Source organism: Anopheles nili, chromosome 3 (assembly GCF_943737925.1).
Source record: "Anopheles nili chromosome 3, idAnoNiliSN_F5_01, whole genome shotgun sequence".
Taxonomy (NCBI): domain Eukaryota; kingdom Metazoa; phylum Arthropoda; class Insecta; order Diptera; family Culicidae; genus Anopheles; species Anopheles nili.
This window is the reverse complement of record NC_071292.1, coordinates 10,344,242-10,358,606: the sequence shown is the minus strand read 5'-3', so window position 1 is coordinate 10,358,606 and position 14,365 is coordinate 10,344,242. Positions and strand designations below refer to the sequence as shown.

The following is a 14,365-nucleotide window of genomic DNA, read 5'->3' as shown; positions in this document are numbered from 1 at the left end:
ACGGCTTTTTTTATTGTTCCTTTAAACCCCCCCTTAAGTGTCTGAGAGGTGGAACGGAAGGGGGGAGGGGGGGGGTATTGCGCCCTTTTGGCCCCGCTGAAACGCGAAAGGTGCCGCACTCCGACGCGGCGATTTGATTAAATTTCACGCAACGACCCGCAAACGAGCGCAATTACCGTGGAAGGATATCAGCATTGTCGTCTTTGACGCAAGGGTTCTTTTTTTATATTTTATTTTCCCATTCAACCCGTGAGGATGACGATTGGCCCTGGTTGGTGGTGAGAGAGGGGGAAAGGGCGGAGGTCATGCGGTAATCCTCATTCCGCCAATCAGTGGTTCCGCGCCACACGATGAACCAATTTCGCAGCCATCCTGCGAAGGACCGATCACCACCGGCACAATTGTTAAATTTTGGTGTCTTGGCCAGCCGTGGCGAAGGTTTTCTTTTTTTTTCGTCAACCGTCCCACCGCAAACTGGCGAGTGGCTTAGGTTTCGATTAGCGAACCGGCTAATTAGGTGCCTCTAGGGGGCTTAAAGGGCCCTTCGGTACGATTCCGCAGGAGTATCTGTGCCGCAGAGACCGCCCTACGGCCTGTTAACCTGTTTTATGTTCTTGCGCCGGTGCTATCTGTTAGAAATGGATCCGAATTGGAAGGATAGCTCGAGCACCGATTGCCAATAGTGTAATTGGCAATTACGAATGGGCCATCAATTATGTACTTCCCTGATAGCGCGTTTGCGCTTGACATTATTTTTGCTGATTTTCGCTGGCTCGGGTGATGAAAATAAGTGCGCGATTTCATTACACTTCCTCCGAAGCTGGTACGCTCGATTGTAACTCGAAAAGCTCCACCTAACACAGCCACTAAAAGCAGTCTAACTCTCCTACAGGGCTTAAGGGATGCAAACGATACAATACCTGCTGATTGTAGTGATCACACGTGTTCGCAGGCTAACAACTTAACAGCCGGCTTGACAAAGCCCCAGACCCACATTGATCAAACAAAGTCCAAAAAGGTGCCGGCTGGAGCGTCGTTTACCAGCACACGTCTCCCCTGCCCGAATCAGCATAATGTTCACTCGTTAAAATTAATAAGTTTGTCTGGGAAATCGACGGAGAGAGAGCAAAAAAAGTGAGGTGATCGTGGCGACGCAACGTTGGCGGTCCACGCGACCAAACGGTGATGCGTTTTTGCACCTGTACACGATAATTGACATCCGATGGGTTTTTTTTGCGTAACAGCATTGAATTGCCTTCAATTCGCTTTATGCAAATGTACCCCAAAAGTGCTGTGTTCATTTGAGCATGAGCCCGATCTGGCGGCACAACATGTCTGCAGAAGTACTCCGATTCCGCGGTCAGAATTTTTGGCAACGATTGACCTTGCTGACACCATCCGGAAAGGGAACCAAAAGTACCAGAAGAACCACCGAACGAGCAGCCCCAGACCGTGTCCTTGAGCGGTTAAATATACATGCTCTTATTTGGCTGCCCGGAGTCACTTCCGTACACAACAAGCAGGAACTCGCGGTTCGGCATCCGGTCGGTTTCTAATCTACCAGACTCGCAGATAGGTGTCGTTTAAGCAAAGCCCTACCGTTTATGATCGATCATACGTCATCAGCCCACACGTCAACTGAAGCATCTTTCTCTTACTGCCATGGTCACACACGGCCGTTGGCCCTTTTTGCATAAAACGATCATAACTAAGCGAGACTAAATTCCTTCCCTTCTCCCGCGCGGATGAGAAACCTTCCATCCGGATCACCGGATCCCATCACCGGAGTTCACCAACCGAGAGACAAACAGCACGCTGCTGATAAATCCCTCAAGCCGCCATATCCAACCAGCTCCAGGGAGATCAACGCGGGACAGAATCAAATCAAACACACGCCAATGCCCATCGCCTTGCACCCTAAGGGGCTGGAGCGGGGTTATGGGGAAGGTCCGAGAGGGAAGGGTGATAGCGGAGGCGCCACCACCGCCGACCAACGCCGGTCCAAGCGTCGGTTGCGTTTTATGCGAACACACACACGAGAACCAAGGCGCTGGACGCGCGGCTAAAAAACGCATTCGCGCTCGATCCATCGGTCGAGTAACACGGTCGCTGTTGTGATTCCTGGCCGCGTGTGCTTTCTGCTCTCCTGGTGTGTGCTTTTTTAATCTTCTTCTTCTTCTTCCCGTCACTCGTTCTATCTCTCTGTTCACTCTCTGTTCACCTATCGTCGATCGTGATCAGGACGCGATCGATCGAGGATCGAGGAGCTACAAAGCACGTGCGAGTGAAGGCGCAGGAACAGGAACAAGGACCTTCCAAAAAGGACCCAATCACGTGTTGTGACGTCACTTCCCGAATTCGGTGAAACTCGCTGTGCGTGCGTACGTGCGTGTGGGTGTTTGAGTGTGTGATTTTTGGCGTTCCCAGTTTTCGACACACCGGAAGCAGCGACAGCGACACAAAATGACGGCTGAAAAACACTGCTCGAATGGTTCGGGCACGATCAAACCGGACCGGAAGATTGTCAAGCTGTATTTGGCCGCCATCGGAGGTAATTATCATGCCGAACTGTTGCGTTATGCGCCTTTCTGCAAACGCGCACGAAGGGAAAATGGCGCCGGTACGCGAAACCGATCGATTTGTGTCTACCAGTGCCAAGTTCAATGTTGAGCGGCCCTCGTTCTCCCCGTCATTATCCGCGTACGTGCACGAACCAAACACAATCGACGGTTAGCGCTATAATAACAGTAGTACTAAGCATCGAACTCACCGAAACACCACCGCCCAAACCCCTCACGATCGGTGGGGCATGAGCAATGCACGTGGCCACCTTTTTTTTTTTGAATTCTCTCACATCACAAGTGCACCTCACAATGGCTCACCCCGGCCGGCGTGTGTGTGTTCCAATTTCCCACGGGAAGTATCACTGGCAATGAAATCTCATCTCGGAAGGCAACTTCTACCACCGCGGTGTTGAACGCCATCGCTACTGCGCGAGAACTGATGAACTGAAGTCGATTGGAGGCTGGCACGGATTGCGATCAATGGTCGGTTGTTTGCACAGTCTGGCCCTTAGAACCTTTTCTCGGTGCTGTGGGGTGTTTATTTGTTGTTCCGTGAGCCTTCGAGCCAAAACGCCAAGCCTACGAAAGGGTGTCCAACCAGAAGGTTCATTTCTCCCGATCACAACCCGGTATCCTTGTGGGTCGGAAAAAAGTGCCCTAAACGTACTCCTCCACCAGGTGATGCTGCAATCGTGTTCCTTCCCGGGCGCCACACAATGCCACGCTTTTTTTTCTTTTGTTTAGACTCTTCACCCTCGACCTCACGCCCACCCACCGCAGCGTTCCCTTGTGTTGCCTTTGGTTTGGGGATTTACGAAACGTTTGTTTGCTCACATGCTGTTTTGGGAGGAGAGTTTCGTCGAACAAACACACTGCAACGGCACCGCAGATTCGATACTGCGGCCCCACAGGAAGGCTATGGAAATGGCCGAACCCTGAGGAGGCTTCTGGTGCTGGTGGTCGTATTGTGTTGCCTTTTTTCCCCGGCCACCCAGCTAGTCAGTCACCCTCGGAGGTTGCAAATCGCAGGTTCGAAGTTAATCACCGCACGGACAAACCGAGAAAAACGGCAATGCGTGTCATCGTGGCGGGATGCAGGAGTCGGTTTCTTTCTACAGCCGAACACAAAGCCTGCGCTGGTAGGGCGGTTGTTTATTTTTCTAAGGGATGAAGGGTTTTTTGGGCGAGCGAATCGCTGTAGACTTGCAGTCCGATGGTTAAGTGCTACGCGATCATTTGCCTCTGAATTTGTGATAAATTAAGTGCATCAGTGGACAGTGGAAGCCAGGCTGAAAATGAACAAAACACCCCCGTTTACAACCCCTAGCAACGAGTGATTACTAGATGCGCTTCACAGTGTGCCATGGGTTGTAACATCAGCTGCATCCGTTTTACGGGTGTCCATTAGAGCGATAACAATCGAACACGCCATCAGCGCTCTCCAGCGTGTAACCTACACCCCCCTTTTGAAACCCTTGAAAGTGAATCTCATTCCCGTTTTGCCCCTTTCGATTTCAACTGTCAGTTTTCCAACCTAAGGTTCCAAAATCTGAGGTGATCGTAATTTTAATCAAATCACCTTTTAGAGAGCGATATATAGAACACAAAGAAAGCTACTTCCGGCAGCTGGTCATACTTGCCGCCGGTCATTAGGTGCTAAAGTGCCGGTGCCTCTGTTTACTAAGCAATTGGCTGGCTGGCTATCGAAAGGGCTGAGGGCAACGGGAATTATCTTGAAGATCGGATCGAAGGACGAAAACCACACACACACACACGGTTACTCACTTCACCTCATAACCGGCTCGGTGGGCTAGTGCACCTTCGGTGATAATTCGTGACCTTACCGGGGCGGTTCGATAAATAGACCCCACCACCGCCTGTTTGTGATTAACCGCTACCTGCGACTGATGTCTGCTCCGCCACGCATGAACGCCCCGAACCGGAACGGCCAATCGAGCGGACGATTAGATTGGTATCGTTTGGCCGTGGCTTCGGAAGGAGAAGGGTCGCTTTGATATCGGAACCACCGCAAAAAGGGGGTGCTATTTTTAAACCCCCTCCCCCCTATTCCCAGCTCCCAACCCCGTCAGGATGATTGGGTGCGCAAAAATAGGCACACGACAGGCGACAACATCTTGGGGCTTGTCTTTGGAGCTGTTGATAATCGCCAGATGAGTCCCCTGCGTGAAGGTCTCGCAGATGATTTGTCTTTTCAGCTTGTAGGCTTTTTCTTTTTCTTCTTCTTCTTCTTTTGTTCATTGTTGATGGGCTGTTGTTGACCACCCCACCGTGTTGTTTACCGACCGGCGGTACTTATCTCACCGACGATACATTTACCTTTCCCTAATCGGCCGTTTGCAGCCAACATCATCTCGCTGTCGCTGGGCACCGCGATCGGTTGGTTGTCCCCGTTTCTGCCGCTACTCATCTCACCCGACTCCCCGCTCGACCACGGTCCGGTGACGGACGTACAAGCGACCTGGATCGCGTCCTTGCTCTGTATCGGAGCGTTCTGTGGTACCTTCCTGTTTGGCTGGAGTGCGGAAAAGTTTGGCCGCAAGGCGTCACTGCTGGCGACGGCTCTTCCGTTGGTTGGATTTTGGGGTTGTGTCGCGTTTGGAACCACCGTCGAGGTGCTGTATGTGGCCCGGTTGCTGGCAGGACTTGGAGCGGCTGGTGTTTTCCTGCTGGTGCCTATGTACGTCACCGAAATCGCTGAAGACAGGTACGTTTGGGGGCGATGGGGTGGGTGTACAATGTGATTAAAAGAACGACGCAGCGAGCGAGATTGCCAATCACGTTCAAGGTCATCGGAAAACAGCGCATCTGTTTCCGGCAGGCTGCAACAACAACACGTGGTACAATCAGCGTTTAAAGCTACGCATCGAAGAGTGCACCTGGTGAATGTTTGCTTCACATTCTCTTCCACAGAATCCGCGGTACACTTGGGTCATTCTTCATACTGTTTCTCAACATCGGCACGTTGTTGTCGTTCGTGATGGGAAGCTACCTTTCCTACCACCTGACGGCGTACATCCTGTTTGCTCTTCCCATCGTGTTCTTGGTGCTTTTTCTGCAATTCCCCGAAACGCCACAGTATCTCATCCGCCGGAACCGTGTCCGGGACGCAGAAAGCTCGCTAAAGTACCTGCGTGGGTACACTTCCACGCCCGATCATCTCGAGATGTTGCGATCGGAAATGGACGGTCTACTGGTGCAGGTATCCGGCGATAAGGACAGCTCGGAACAGAGCAGCATTTCATTGGCCGACTTCGGTAAGTAGCAGCTGCTTTGCGATGTTCCAATGGCTTTCGTGGGTTTTAATGATGTAATTGTCCTTGCCCGACCTTCACCGACAGCTCCACAATCCGCTCGGAAAGCCCTCCTAATCGGGCTGGTGTTGGTATCGCTCAATCAGCTCTCGGGATGTTTCGCCCTAATCAATTACACCGCACAGATCTTTGCCGACGCCGGTTCCGATCTCGATCCCAACATGGCCGCCATTGTGGTAGGCGCTATACAGATTATCGGCTCGTACGGATCGACAATCATCGTTGATCGTTGCCAGCGCAAGGTATTCCTAAAACCGTGAGGCTCGTATTTCGCCAGTATGATAATCATTCAATCGTGTATCGTTCCAGCACGTGTACATTGCAACGTGCTTCTTCGCTGCGATCGGCCTGTTTGTGATGGGGACGCATGGTTATTTGAAGAGCCAACACGTGGACGTTAGTGCCATTAATTGGATCCCGGTCGCTAGCCTGTCGTTTGTCATTTTCATCGCATCCGTCGGGCTGCTGCCGCTGACGTTCGTCATTTTGTCTGAAATTCTTCCACCAAAGGTACGATAAACCCTTCAAGATTGCTTATGGAATGTTGTAATAATAATGCCACTTCCCGACAACCAGGTGCGTAGTCTTGGCGGCTCTTTGTGCACGGCGTTCCTGTGGATGATCAGCTTCCTGGTTGTGAAGTACTTCCCCGCGATGGTCGAACTGATTGGTGTGCATGGCTGTATGTGGGTGTTCAGCGCCGTGTGCCTAACTGCCGGTCTCTTCAACGCCATCGTTATACCAGAGACGCGAGGCCGAAGCATCGAGCAGATCATACACGCAATGGAGAACAACATTAAGAACTAAGGGCAGTTGGCAGTGGGAGGAAAATGCCAACCGTTTTTGTACATAGTCATCAAGCAACTTAAATGTCATTATTTATAGAAGTAGCGTATATTGTACATATTTAACGTGTTAACCGTTTGCCAGATGGATTCTCATCACACAATCGAAACAAAGCAGAAAGGGCGCCAAACGATCGATTATCCGTCCCGGGGAGTCATTTATTTAGCGGGTTGAATAAAAACAAATAATCTGCTATAAAACATACCTCACTGGTACTTTATTGCATCGCTTTCTTACATACTATTCGTGTAATTTACGGTTTATGGAAGCCACCCTTCAGCAGATCGTATAAGCACTAAACTATAACTAGATGAACTGCACTGCATCAGTGCGGAATCACCAAAACGGGCTACAGCTTGATATCGTGGGATTTCTTCAGATGGGCCTCGAGGGCACTTTTGTAATCGTATTGCTTAGAGCATCGGTCGCAAGCAAACGCACGCACCGATTCGTGAGATTTCAGATGCCGCTTGAAGTTGCCCTTCGTTGAGAACACCTTCGCACACACCTCGCACGTGTACGACTCCAGCTCGCGCGGAGAATGCGTCTTCGTGTGTGCGTACAGCTCGCGCTTATCGTTAAACTCAATCCGGCAATGGTAGCAGTAGAACGGAACACGTGACGTGTGGTAATGGAAATGGGTCTGGAACTGCTCGAACGACGGTAGCACCCGATAACAAACGTTGCAGACCGTCTCCCGGGTGTCCTCGTTAGCGTCGTACGTGCTGTTTGTGAACTGAAACTCCTCATCGTGCACCGGTCCACACTTGGTGCAGTCCCGGTTCTGGCAAAGGTGCGTTTTGTGATGTTCGTGCAGTGTCTCTCGATCGTCGAAGCGCTTAAAACACAGCGCACAGCGGAATTCGTCATCTCCCTGTCCGTTTTCAGGATTTTCCGTCTGCTCGAGCGCTTTCATGTTCTGCAGGAAGTCTGTCGTCCCGTTTTCCACGTGTTCTGCTTCGTGCTTTTGCAGTGGTCCCTCGTCCGTGAACGTCTCTGGGCAGTAATTGCACGAGAAATACAGTACGTTTACATCCAGCGTAGCGTCATGCACCCCCATATGCACCTCGAGTGCGCGTTTGTAGTAAAACCGGCGATCGCAAACGGTGCATTTGAACTTATTTCTGCCCTCGCTGACTATCCTGTTGCTCTCACCTCCAACATCACCAGCGTGACGTTTCTTATGGCTTTTTTTCGTTTTCGGAAAGTGCACCTTGTACATGTGCTCCTCGTGGCCGGCCTTGTAACAAAACACCTTATCGCAGAGCGGACACGTGTACGTCTGTTCGTCCTGCAGCTTTTCGTGGTACTGCAGTTGGCACTTTTGATTGAACGTTTTATGGCACCGGTCGCACTTGAACGAGTTGGCCGCGATGTGTGACGACTTTTCGTGCGTGCTGACCGTACTTTTGTGATTGAAGCGTTTGTCACAGTACGAACATTTGTACGGTTTTTCGCCAGTGTGCACCCGCATATGGATGGCCAAACGCTCCTCGTTGTCCAGCACCTTGGTGCACTGTGTGCACTTTAGTTCCTTCTTTACCTTCTCGTGTATGCGCGAATGCACGATCAGGTTCGACTGGTGGTTGAACCGTTTCATGCATACCTTGCACTGATACGGTTTTTCTCCAGTATGCAATCGACGATGCACCTGCAACTTTTCATCCGATGCAAACACCTTGCCGCACTCGGCACACGGGAAGTTATTATCCACGCCGTTTTCCCCATGCACCTTCTCGTGGCATATTAGTGTGCTTTTTGTGCGAAACACTTTTTCGCACATCCTACATTTGAACTCCTGTTTGCAAGCCTGCACTAAGTGCGTCTTGGCGTGTTTGCTCAGTTTCGCTTTCGTATCGAACGATTTTGGACAGGTTTCACAGCTGAAACGGGATCCCTGCTGTGCGGCAGGCGGTGCTGCACTTGCTGCAATCGAGTGGGAAGGAGACGGCATCGCAACATTGGTTAGCAACGGAACGGGCGACTGTTGAATTATGTACGCGGGAGGCTCTATAGCGGAAGCTACGCTGGAAGCATTTGAATGATCTGGATAATCGTGAAAATTTGTAACATGCTGTGCTCTCTGAAGGTGCTGCGGTCCCATATGCTGCACCTGTTGCTGTGCAGAGTGTACATGAGACGGCACCGTATCAGGAGCAGGAGAATGCTGTTGTAGTTGTTGTTGCTGTTGCTGCACCTGGAGTTGTTGGTGATGCTGACCGTGAGTCGCATGGTGGTGAGTTGCATGCGAATGCAGGTGATGGTGCTGTGTAAATTGCTGAGGATGTGGCTGTATGAAAGCATTCGGCACATACTGAAAATCGAAGGGTTTTCCGTAGAAAAATGGTTTCTCCGGTTCCTGCCCGGCATAGTGCTGATTCTGACTGTAGTTCACGGGTGGTGTTACAGTTCCCCCAGGTATCGCCGTATCACTCTTAGCTACCGATTCTTGCTTAATGTATGCCGGAGGGTTAGGGATTTTAAGAAACGTCGGAGGTGTGGAATTCTGTTGAAAGAAACCGGAACTACCAGGATGGGGTTGAGAAACACCGCAGCTAAAAAAAACCAATAACATTCAATTCGATCAACTCCTGGGATGCTACACAGTACCACACGATCACTTACAATGGTTTGTTGTACGCACTGTTATAATCCATTGCTGAAAGGCAAGAGGGCACTGGTGTTTCTTCGATAGGCTTTTGCTTTAACTATTAAAGGAACATTACGATGGAACCTACCGCTAAGTAGCAGAATAGGAATACGAAATGCAAACGATAATCATGCTTGATGCAGCTACAGAATCTGTTGTGTAGTTTAATCATTTTGTTGACATTTCGTAACGCCTTCTTCTCAACGGAATAGCTTATGGGAACCAGTTAGATCTATGAAATGTATCTAAGCTATAATCTAAATTTCTCATAATATGTTTCTGTTAAATAAAATTCATTCTAAAAAGCAAAATTTGTATAAAATCAAATAATTTAATAATTTGTTAGATAGTATTTCCATAACGGTTTAACCCACTGTGCACTGGTTAGATGTGTTACAAGCTGTCAAAGTATATCTCTCTCATGCGCTGTATTTATCTCTCTCGGCGTTAACTGTCAAAAAGTTGCTGAAACAAGGACGAAACAAACGCTGTTTTGTGTTGCGATTTTGTGTACCCGGTTCTGCAGAAAAACAGCTTATTCTGTGAGTTTATATGTGTGTTATCTTCATAGTTGTTTCGCTAATCAGATCTTAAGTTTGTATGTTCAATTGCAGACTGCTTATATCGTATAATTAAATCGATTCACACCCCTGTATTTAGCGATTCTCCCGAACCGGACGAAATATGGCTGCCCAGCTTGAAGGTGTTTTCGAGGCGGGACTGCAGGAGAAAATTACCAAATCCAAGGTGCTGGTAGTCGGTGCCGGTGGTATTGGATGTGAGATTTTAAAAAATCTCGTTCTCACGGGATTTCAAGATATTGAAATCGTAAGTAGCCAATAGATTTACCGGGTAGCGTCACGACTAACATAACCTTACATTTCGTCGTTAATGGTACATCGGGTTTGAACATTCAGAGTTTAAAATCTGGTTTAACATCGTCTCATATTCCACAGATCGATTTGGATACGATTGATGTGAGCAATCTGAACCGACAATTTTTATTCCACAAGGAGCACGTCGGCAAATCAAAAGCGAATGTCGCTCGAGAGAGTGCACTCGCTTTTAACCCAAATGCGAAGATTAAGGCATACCATGACAGTATTACGACGTAAGTAGCTTCATCCCATTGCAGAGAAATATATACTAACATTCTAAACATACTTGCAGCAACAACTATGGCGTAAATTTTTTCCAACAATTTTCGATCGTTCTTAATGCACTAGATAATCGTGCCGCGCGGAGTCATGTAAATCGCTTATGCTTGACAGCTGATGTTCCGTTGATCGAATCAGGAACGGCTGGGTATAATGGGCAGGTTGAACTAATTAAGCGCGGTGTTACACCGTGCTACGAATGTTTTCCCCAACCGGCGCAAAAAACATACCCTGGATGCACCATCCGTAACACACCGTCAGAACCTATTCATTGTATTGTTTGGGCAAAGCATCTGTTCAAGTAAGTCAAGTCTGTTGTAGAAAACTATCACTTGAAATATGCCTCAAACCCATTCTTTTGTTTTATTCTTTAGTCAGCTATTTGGCGAGAGTAATGAAGATGAAGACGTTTCGCCGGACACGGCTGATCCGGAAGCTGGCGCGGACGCTGGCAATGAAGCCCTATCAAAGGAAGCAAACGAGAAGGGAAACGTTGATCGTGTCAACACACGCACCTGGGCGAAGCAGTGCGATTTTGATGCAGAGAAGATCTACAATAAACTGTTCTTCGATGACATCAACTACTTGCTTAGTATGTCGAATCTGTGGAAGAACCGTACTCCGCCACAACCTTCGAAATGGGATACAGTGATGGAAGAAGATGACGGCATCATCGAAGACAGTGTCCAGCGGGATCAGAAAGTGCTGAGTCAGGCACAGTCAGTAAAAGTATTCGAGGAAAGCATCCAGGCACTGAAGAAATCATTTTCAAAACTTTCGGAAGAGGACCATCTGGTGTGGGACAAAGACGACAAAGATGCGATGGATTTTGTGGCAGCATGTGCGAATATTCGTGCTCAAATATTTGGCATTCCAAGAAAGAGCCGATTTGAAATCAAATGTAAGTTTAGCAGATGTCCAGTTCAGATGTAGGAACTGTAGAACACAAATGATAATATAATGTATTTTGTAGCTATGGCAGGAAACATTATACCGGCGATTGCAACAACCAACGCTATCACGGCAGGCATAGTCGTCATGCGTGCATTCCGCGTGCTGAAGGAAGCGTACGAAAAATGCAATACTGTGTACGTGCGTTTACGGGTGAACGGGCGCAATCAGTTCATTGTACCAGAGAATAATATCATTCCTCCGAATCCGAAGTGCTACGTGTGCGCCGCCAAGCCCGAGGTCGTGTTGAAAGTCGACACGAAGAACTTGACCGTCCGCGAATTTCGTGATGAAATTTTAATCAAAGCCTTGAACATGATCAGTCCGGATGTTATTCTGGACGGTACAGGCACGATCGTGATTTCATCGGAGGAGGGAGAAACGGACTGCAACAACGAGAAGAAACTAGATGAGATGAAGATAGTCAATGGGTGCATTTTGAAGGCGGACGATTTCCTCCAAAATTATGAGCTCAGCATCACGATCCTACACAAGGACCCCGGGCGCGAGGAAGCCGCCTTTGAAATCGTCGCTGATCCGGATTCGTTGAAACCGAAGGAAGCGGAAAGCAAACCTACGGCACCGGTGCCTGACGATGCCCAGCCATCTACGTCTAGCGGATTGAATGGATCTTCAAATGGCAAACAGCAACCTGCCAATGAAGACGACGAAGATGATCTGTGCATAGTGGAGGACGATGACGACGAGAAACCCTCCACATCAAAGGGCAAACCTGCGGCTGCAGCTGGTGGTTCTGGTGTGGAGAAACGAAAGCACGTACAAGAAGCTGACGAACCTGCAAGCAAAAAAGCGAAAGTTTCGGCGCACGAGGTGGATGATGATGATGATGATGATGATGATGATTTGATCATTATGGATTAAAGTTAAATCATAAGATCTTGAGTAGATCCAACTTCAATGCCCGTCGTAATCATCGATGTAACATCAACTATAAATTATACGATCGTAACAATCTCCTTTAAATAAATATGTCCATCTGGCATACTGTCCAGCTCGTTTAAACTACTATTTTGGATTGATCTTATTTTTCTATTAAGAAAAAGAAACAAACACCCAGGGATTTTTAGCGGGAAAATTTAATCCTTCTAAAAGTTTACATAAATTTGTCATACAAATAATAATATACATGTCAAGAATTGAAAATGCCGTAAAATCAATCACTCAAACTCGAAATTTATCAAATGCTTCCAGTTTTAAGAGCTGCTTTTAGCCGATGAAACTTGCTTATCTTACTTGCTTGTCTGCTTTTTGGTCCTAGACTTAGTGTTGGAATTTGGCTTAGTAATGTTCTTCGATTTGTCCAATGTACCTGCAATCAACATTTTCTTAGAAGGGTTTCCCTTGGGTGTGGACTGTGAAACTGGCACAATGGACAACCGAACTTTGCCGCCCATTCGTTTAATTTTCGTCGTAGTGATTGCGGTTTTCTTTGGTTTCGGATTTCGAGTATTAGTTTTCTCCTTCAACTTAGTCTTGGAATCCTTGGATTTTTCACCGCTTTTCTTGTTGTTATTTTTGTCTATGGTCTCCTTCTCAGTCGGTTTATCTTTTTTTTTCGGTTCAATCTTTGCCTTTGATGCCAATTTTGCTTGCTTATTAGTTTCATTAACATATTTTTTAGTAAATCGGATGCTCCCTGATAAACCACTTCCAGCCGCATGCTCTACTACGCTTTTTTCTAATAACTTCTCATATGCTTGTTTAAAGTAAAATTTTTGCACCTCGCCAAGCATGTAATTAGCTTTAAAGAATTTAATAATCGAAGTAAAAGATATTCCTTTCCGTTGATTTCCGTTTTCGCTTATAGCATTTATCATCATTTGCTCGTATGATACTCTAACATTTTTCGTATCTTTTGAAATATGCGTTTTAAGTTCCACAGCTGCCATTTGGTCAAAACACTTTTGAAACGAACACAATTTTAATAGAGTTTACTCGAGTTTGGTTTGCGAAGCAGGAATACAGACGACAATGGGATTTAATGTTCTTCTTAGTCCTTCGTGAATAAAATGAAAATGGTGTAATACGATACGATAATGGAATAAGAAATGGCCAACGTCCATTTTACTTTTAACACGGTGATTATATTAAGTTAAGCATGCCTATAACATTTGTCATATGATACATATGAGACAATTTAATTTAAATCGGTCGATTAAAACAATTTTCATCACAAGAAAGTTGATTAGTTTCCATTTTTCAGTTTGAAATTTAAAAATTAAAGCGTAAACTACAATTTAGACAACACACAACACGCTACCATTGAATATGGCTAAGACAAGGCTCATTTTGGACGGACAAATTTCATATCTCAATAATTATTATTGTAAATTCAAAGCCTAATTGTTACGAGATAAAGTGGGAAGTTCATAAAAAACCGGTGAAACGACCTATCAGATGAAGTCGTACTGATAAATTGTTCCGCACTGTTTGCATTACATGGAGGAGAGAAAAAGGAATGTAACTTTTGACAAACGGTTGTCAGGAGTTGCGCCTTAGTGGTGTGTGTATCCAATGATAACAAAACAAAGTTGCTCATATTCGACGAAGCTGACGTATCTGCAAATTTGCACAGATTTTCCATTATCAACAGCTCAGCACGTTTTTGTCCTGAAAATTAGCGCCTTTACGAAACCATCGAGAAGAAGTTCCTGTACGCTCGCGGAAGTAAAATGCACCGAACGGACTGGCGGACCAGCTGAAAAGGAGTGCATTGCAGCGGCCAAGGTAAACGTGCTACGACGGAGTAAGTGAATGCACGAAGCAAAATAGAGAGTCAATCACCGTGGCAAGGAGCGGACGGGCGTGCAGGACTCGAAAAGCAACAGTTTTAAACAGGTGGCG

The 14,365-nt window shown here is 47.2% G+C and overlaps 3 protein-coding genes across 3 annotated transcripts; 2 read left to right on the top strand and 1 right to left on the bottom strand.

The window, feature by feature from the left end:
• Nucleotides 1–2,463: 2,463 nt before the first annotated feature.
• LOC128722960 (facilitated trehalose transporter Tret1-like) lies at nt 2,464–6,899 on the top strand. Its single transcript, XM_053816655.1, has 6 exons — nt 2,464–2,551; nt 4,926–5,289; nt 5,496–5,839; nt 5,924–6,138; nt 6,206–6,406; nt 6,473–6,899. The coding sequence occupies exons 1-6, from the start codon at nt 2,464–2,466 to the stop codon at nt 6,701–6,703; spliced, it is 1,443 nt and encodes a 480-aa protein (XP_053672630.1). The 3' UTR covers nt 6,704–6,899.
• A 75-nt stretch (nt 6,900–6,974) lies between these two features.
• Nucleotides 6,975–9,399, bottom strand: LOC128723130 (zinc finger protein 813-like). Its single transcript, XM_053816841.1, has 2 exons — nt 9,368–9,399; nt 6,975–9,297 (listed from the first exon to the last, which is right to left on the bottom strand). Exons 1-2 carry the CDS (start codon nt 9,397–9,399, stop codon nt 7,092–7,094), a joined length of 2,238 nt encoding a protein of 745 aa, XP_053672816.1. The 3' UTR covers nt 6,975–7,091.
• A 677-nt stretch (nt 9,400–10,076) lies between these two features.
• On the top strand, nt 10,077–12,483 carry LOC128723447 (SUMO-activating enzyme subunit 2). Its single transcript, XM_053817190.1, has 5 exons — nt 10,077–10,220; nt 10,349–10,503; nt 10,563–10,850; nt 10,924–11,450; nt 11,523–12,483. The coding sequence occupies exons 1-5, from the start codon at nt 10,077–10,079 to the stop codon at nt 12,380–12,382; spliced, it is 1,974 nt and encodes a 657-aa protein (XP_053673165.1). The 3' UTR covers nt 12,383–12,483.
• The last annotated feature ends 1,882 nt before the right edge of the window (nt 12,484–14,365 follow it).

Bases quoted from the DNA above. Each gene is read 5' to 3' on its own strand.
- LOC128722960 (XM_053816655.1), top strand. From the start codon at position 2,464: ATGACGGCTGAAAAACACTGCTCGAATGGTTCGGGCACGATCAAACCG. The intron at 2,552-4,925 runs GTAATTATCATG...GGCCGTTTGCAG, and splicing joins GTATTTGGCCGCCATCGGAG to CCAACATCATCTCGCTGTCG. The intron at 5,840-5,923 runs GTAAGTAGCAGC...CTTCACCGACAG, and splicing joins CATTTCATTGGCCGACTTCG to CTCCACAATCCGCTCGGAAA.
- LOC128723130 (XM_053816841.1), bottom strand. From the start codon at position 9,399: ATGGATTATAACAGTGCGTACAACAAACCATT. The intron at 9,298-9,367 runs GTAAGTGATCGT...GGTTTTTTTTAG, and splicing joins AGTGCGTACAACAAACCATT to CTGCGGTGTTTCTCAACCCC.
- LOC128723447 (XM_053817190.1), top strand. From the start codon at position 10,077: ATGGCTGCCCAGCTTGAAGGTGTTTTCGAGGCGGGACTGCAGGAGAAA. The intron at 10,851-10,923 runs GTAAGTCAAGTC...TTTATTCTTTAG, and splicing joins TGGGCAAAGCATCTGTTCAA to TCAGCTATTTGGCGAGAGTA. The intron at 11,451-11,522 runs GTAAGTTTAGCA...TGTATTTTGTAG, and splicing joins GAGCCGATTTGAAATCAAAT to CTATGGCAGGAAACATTATA.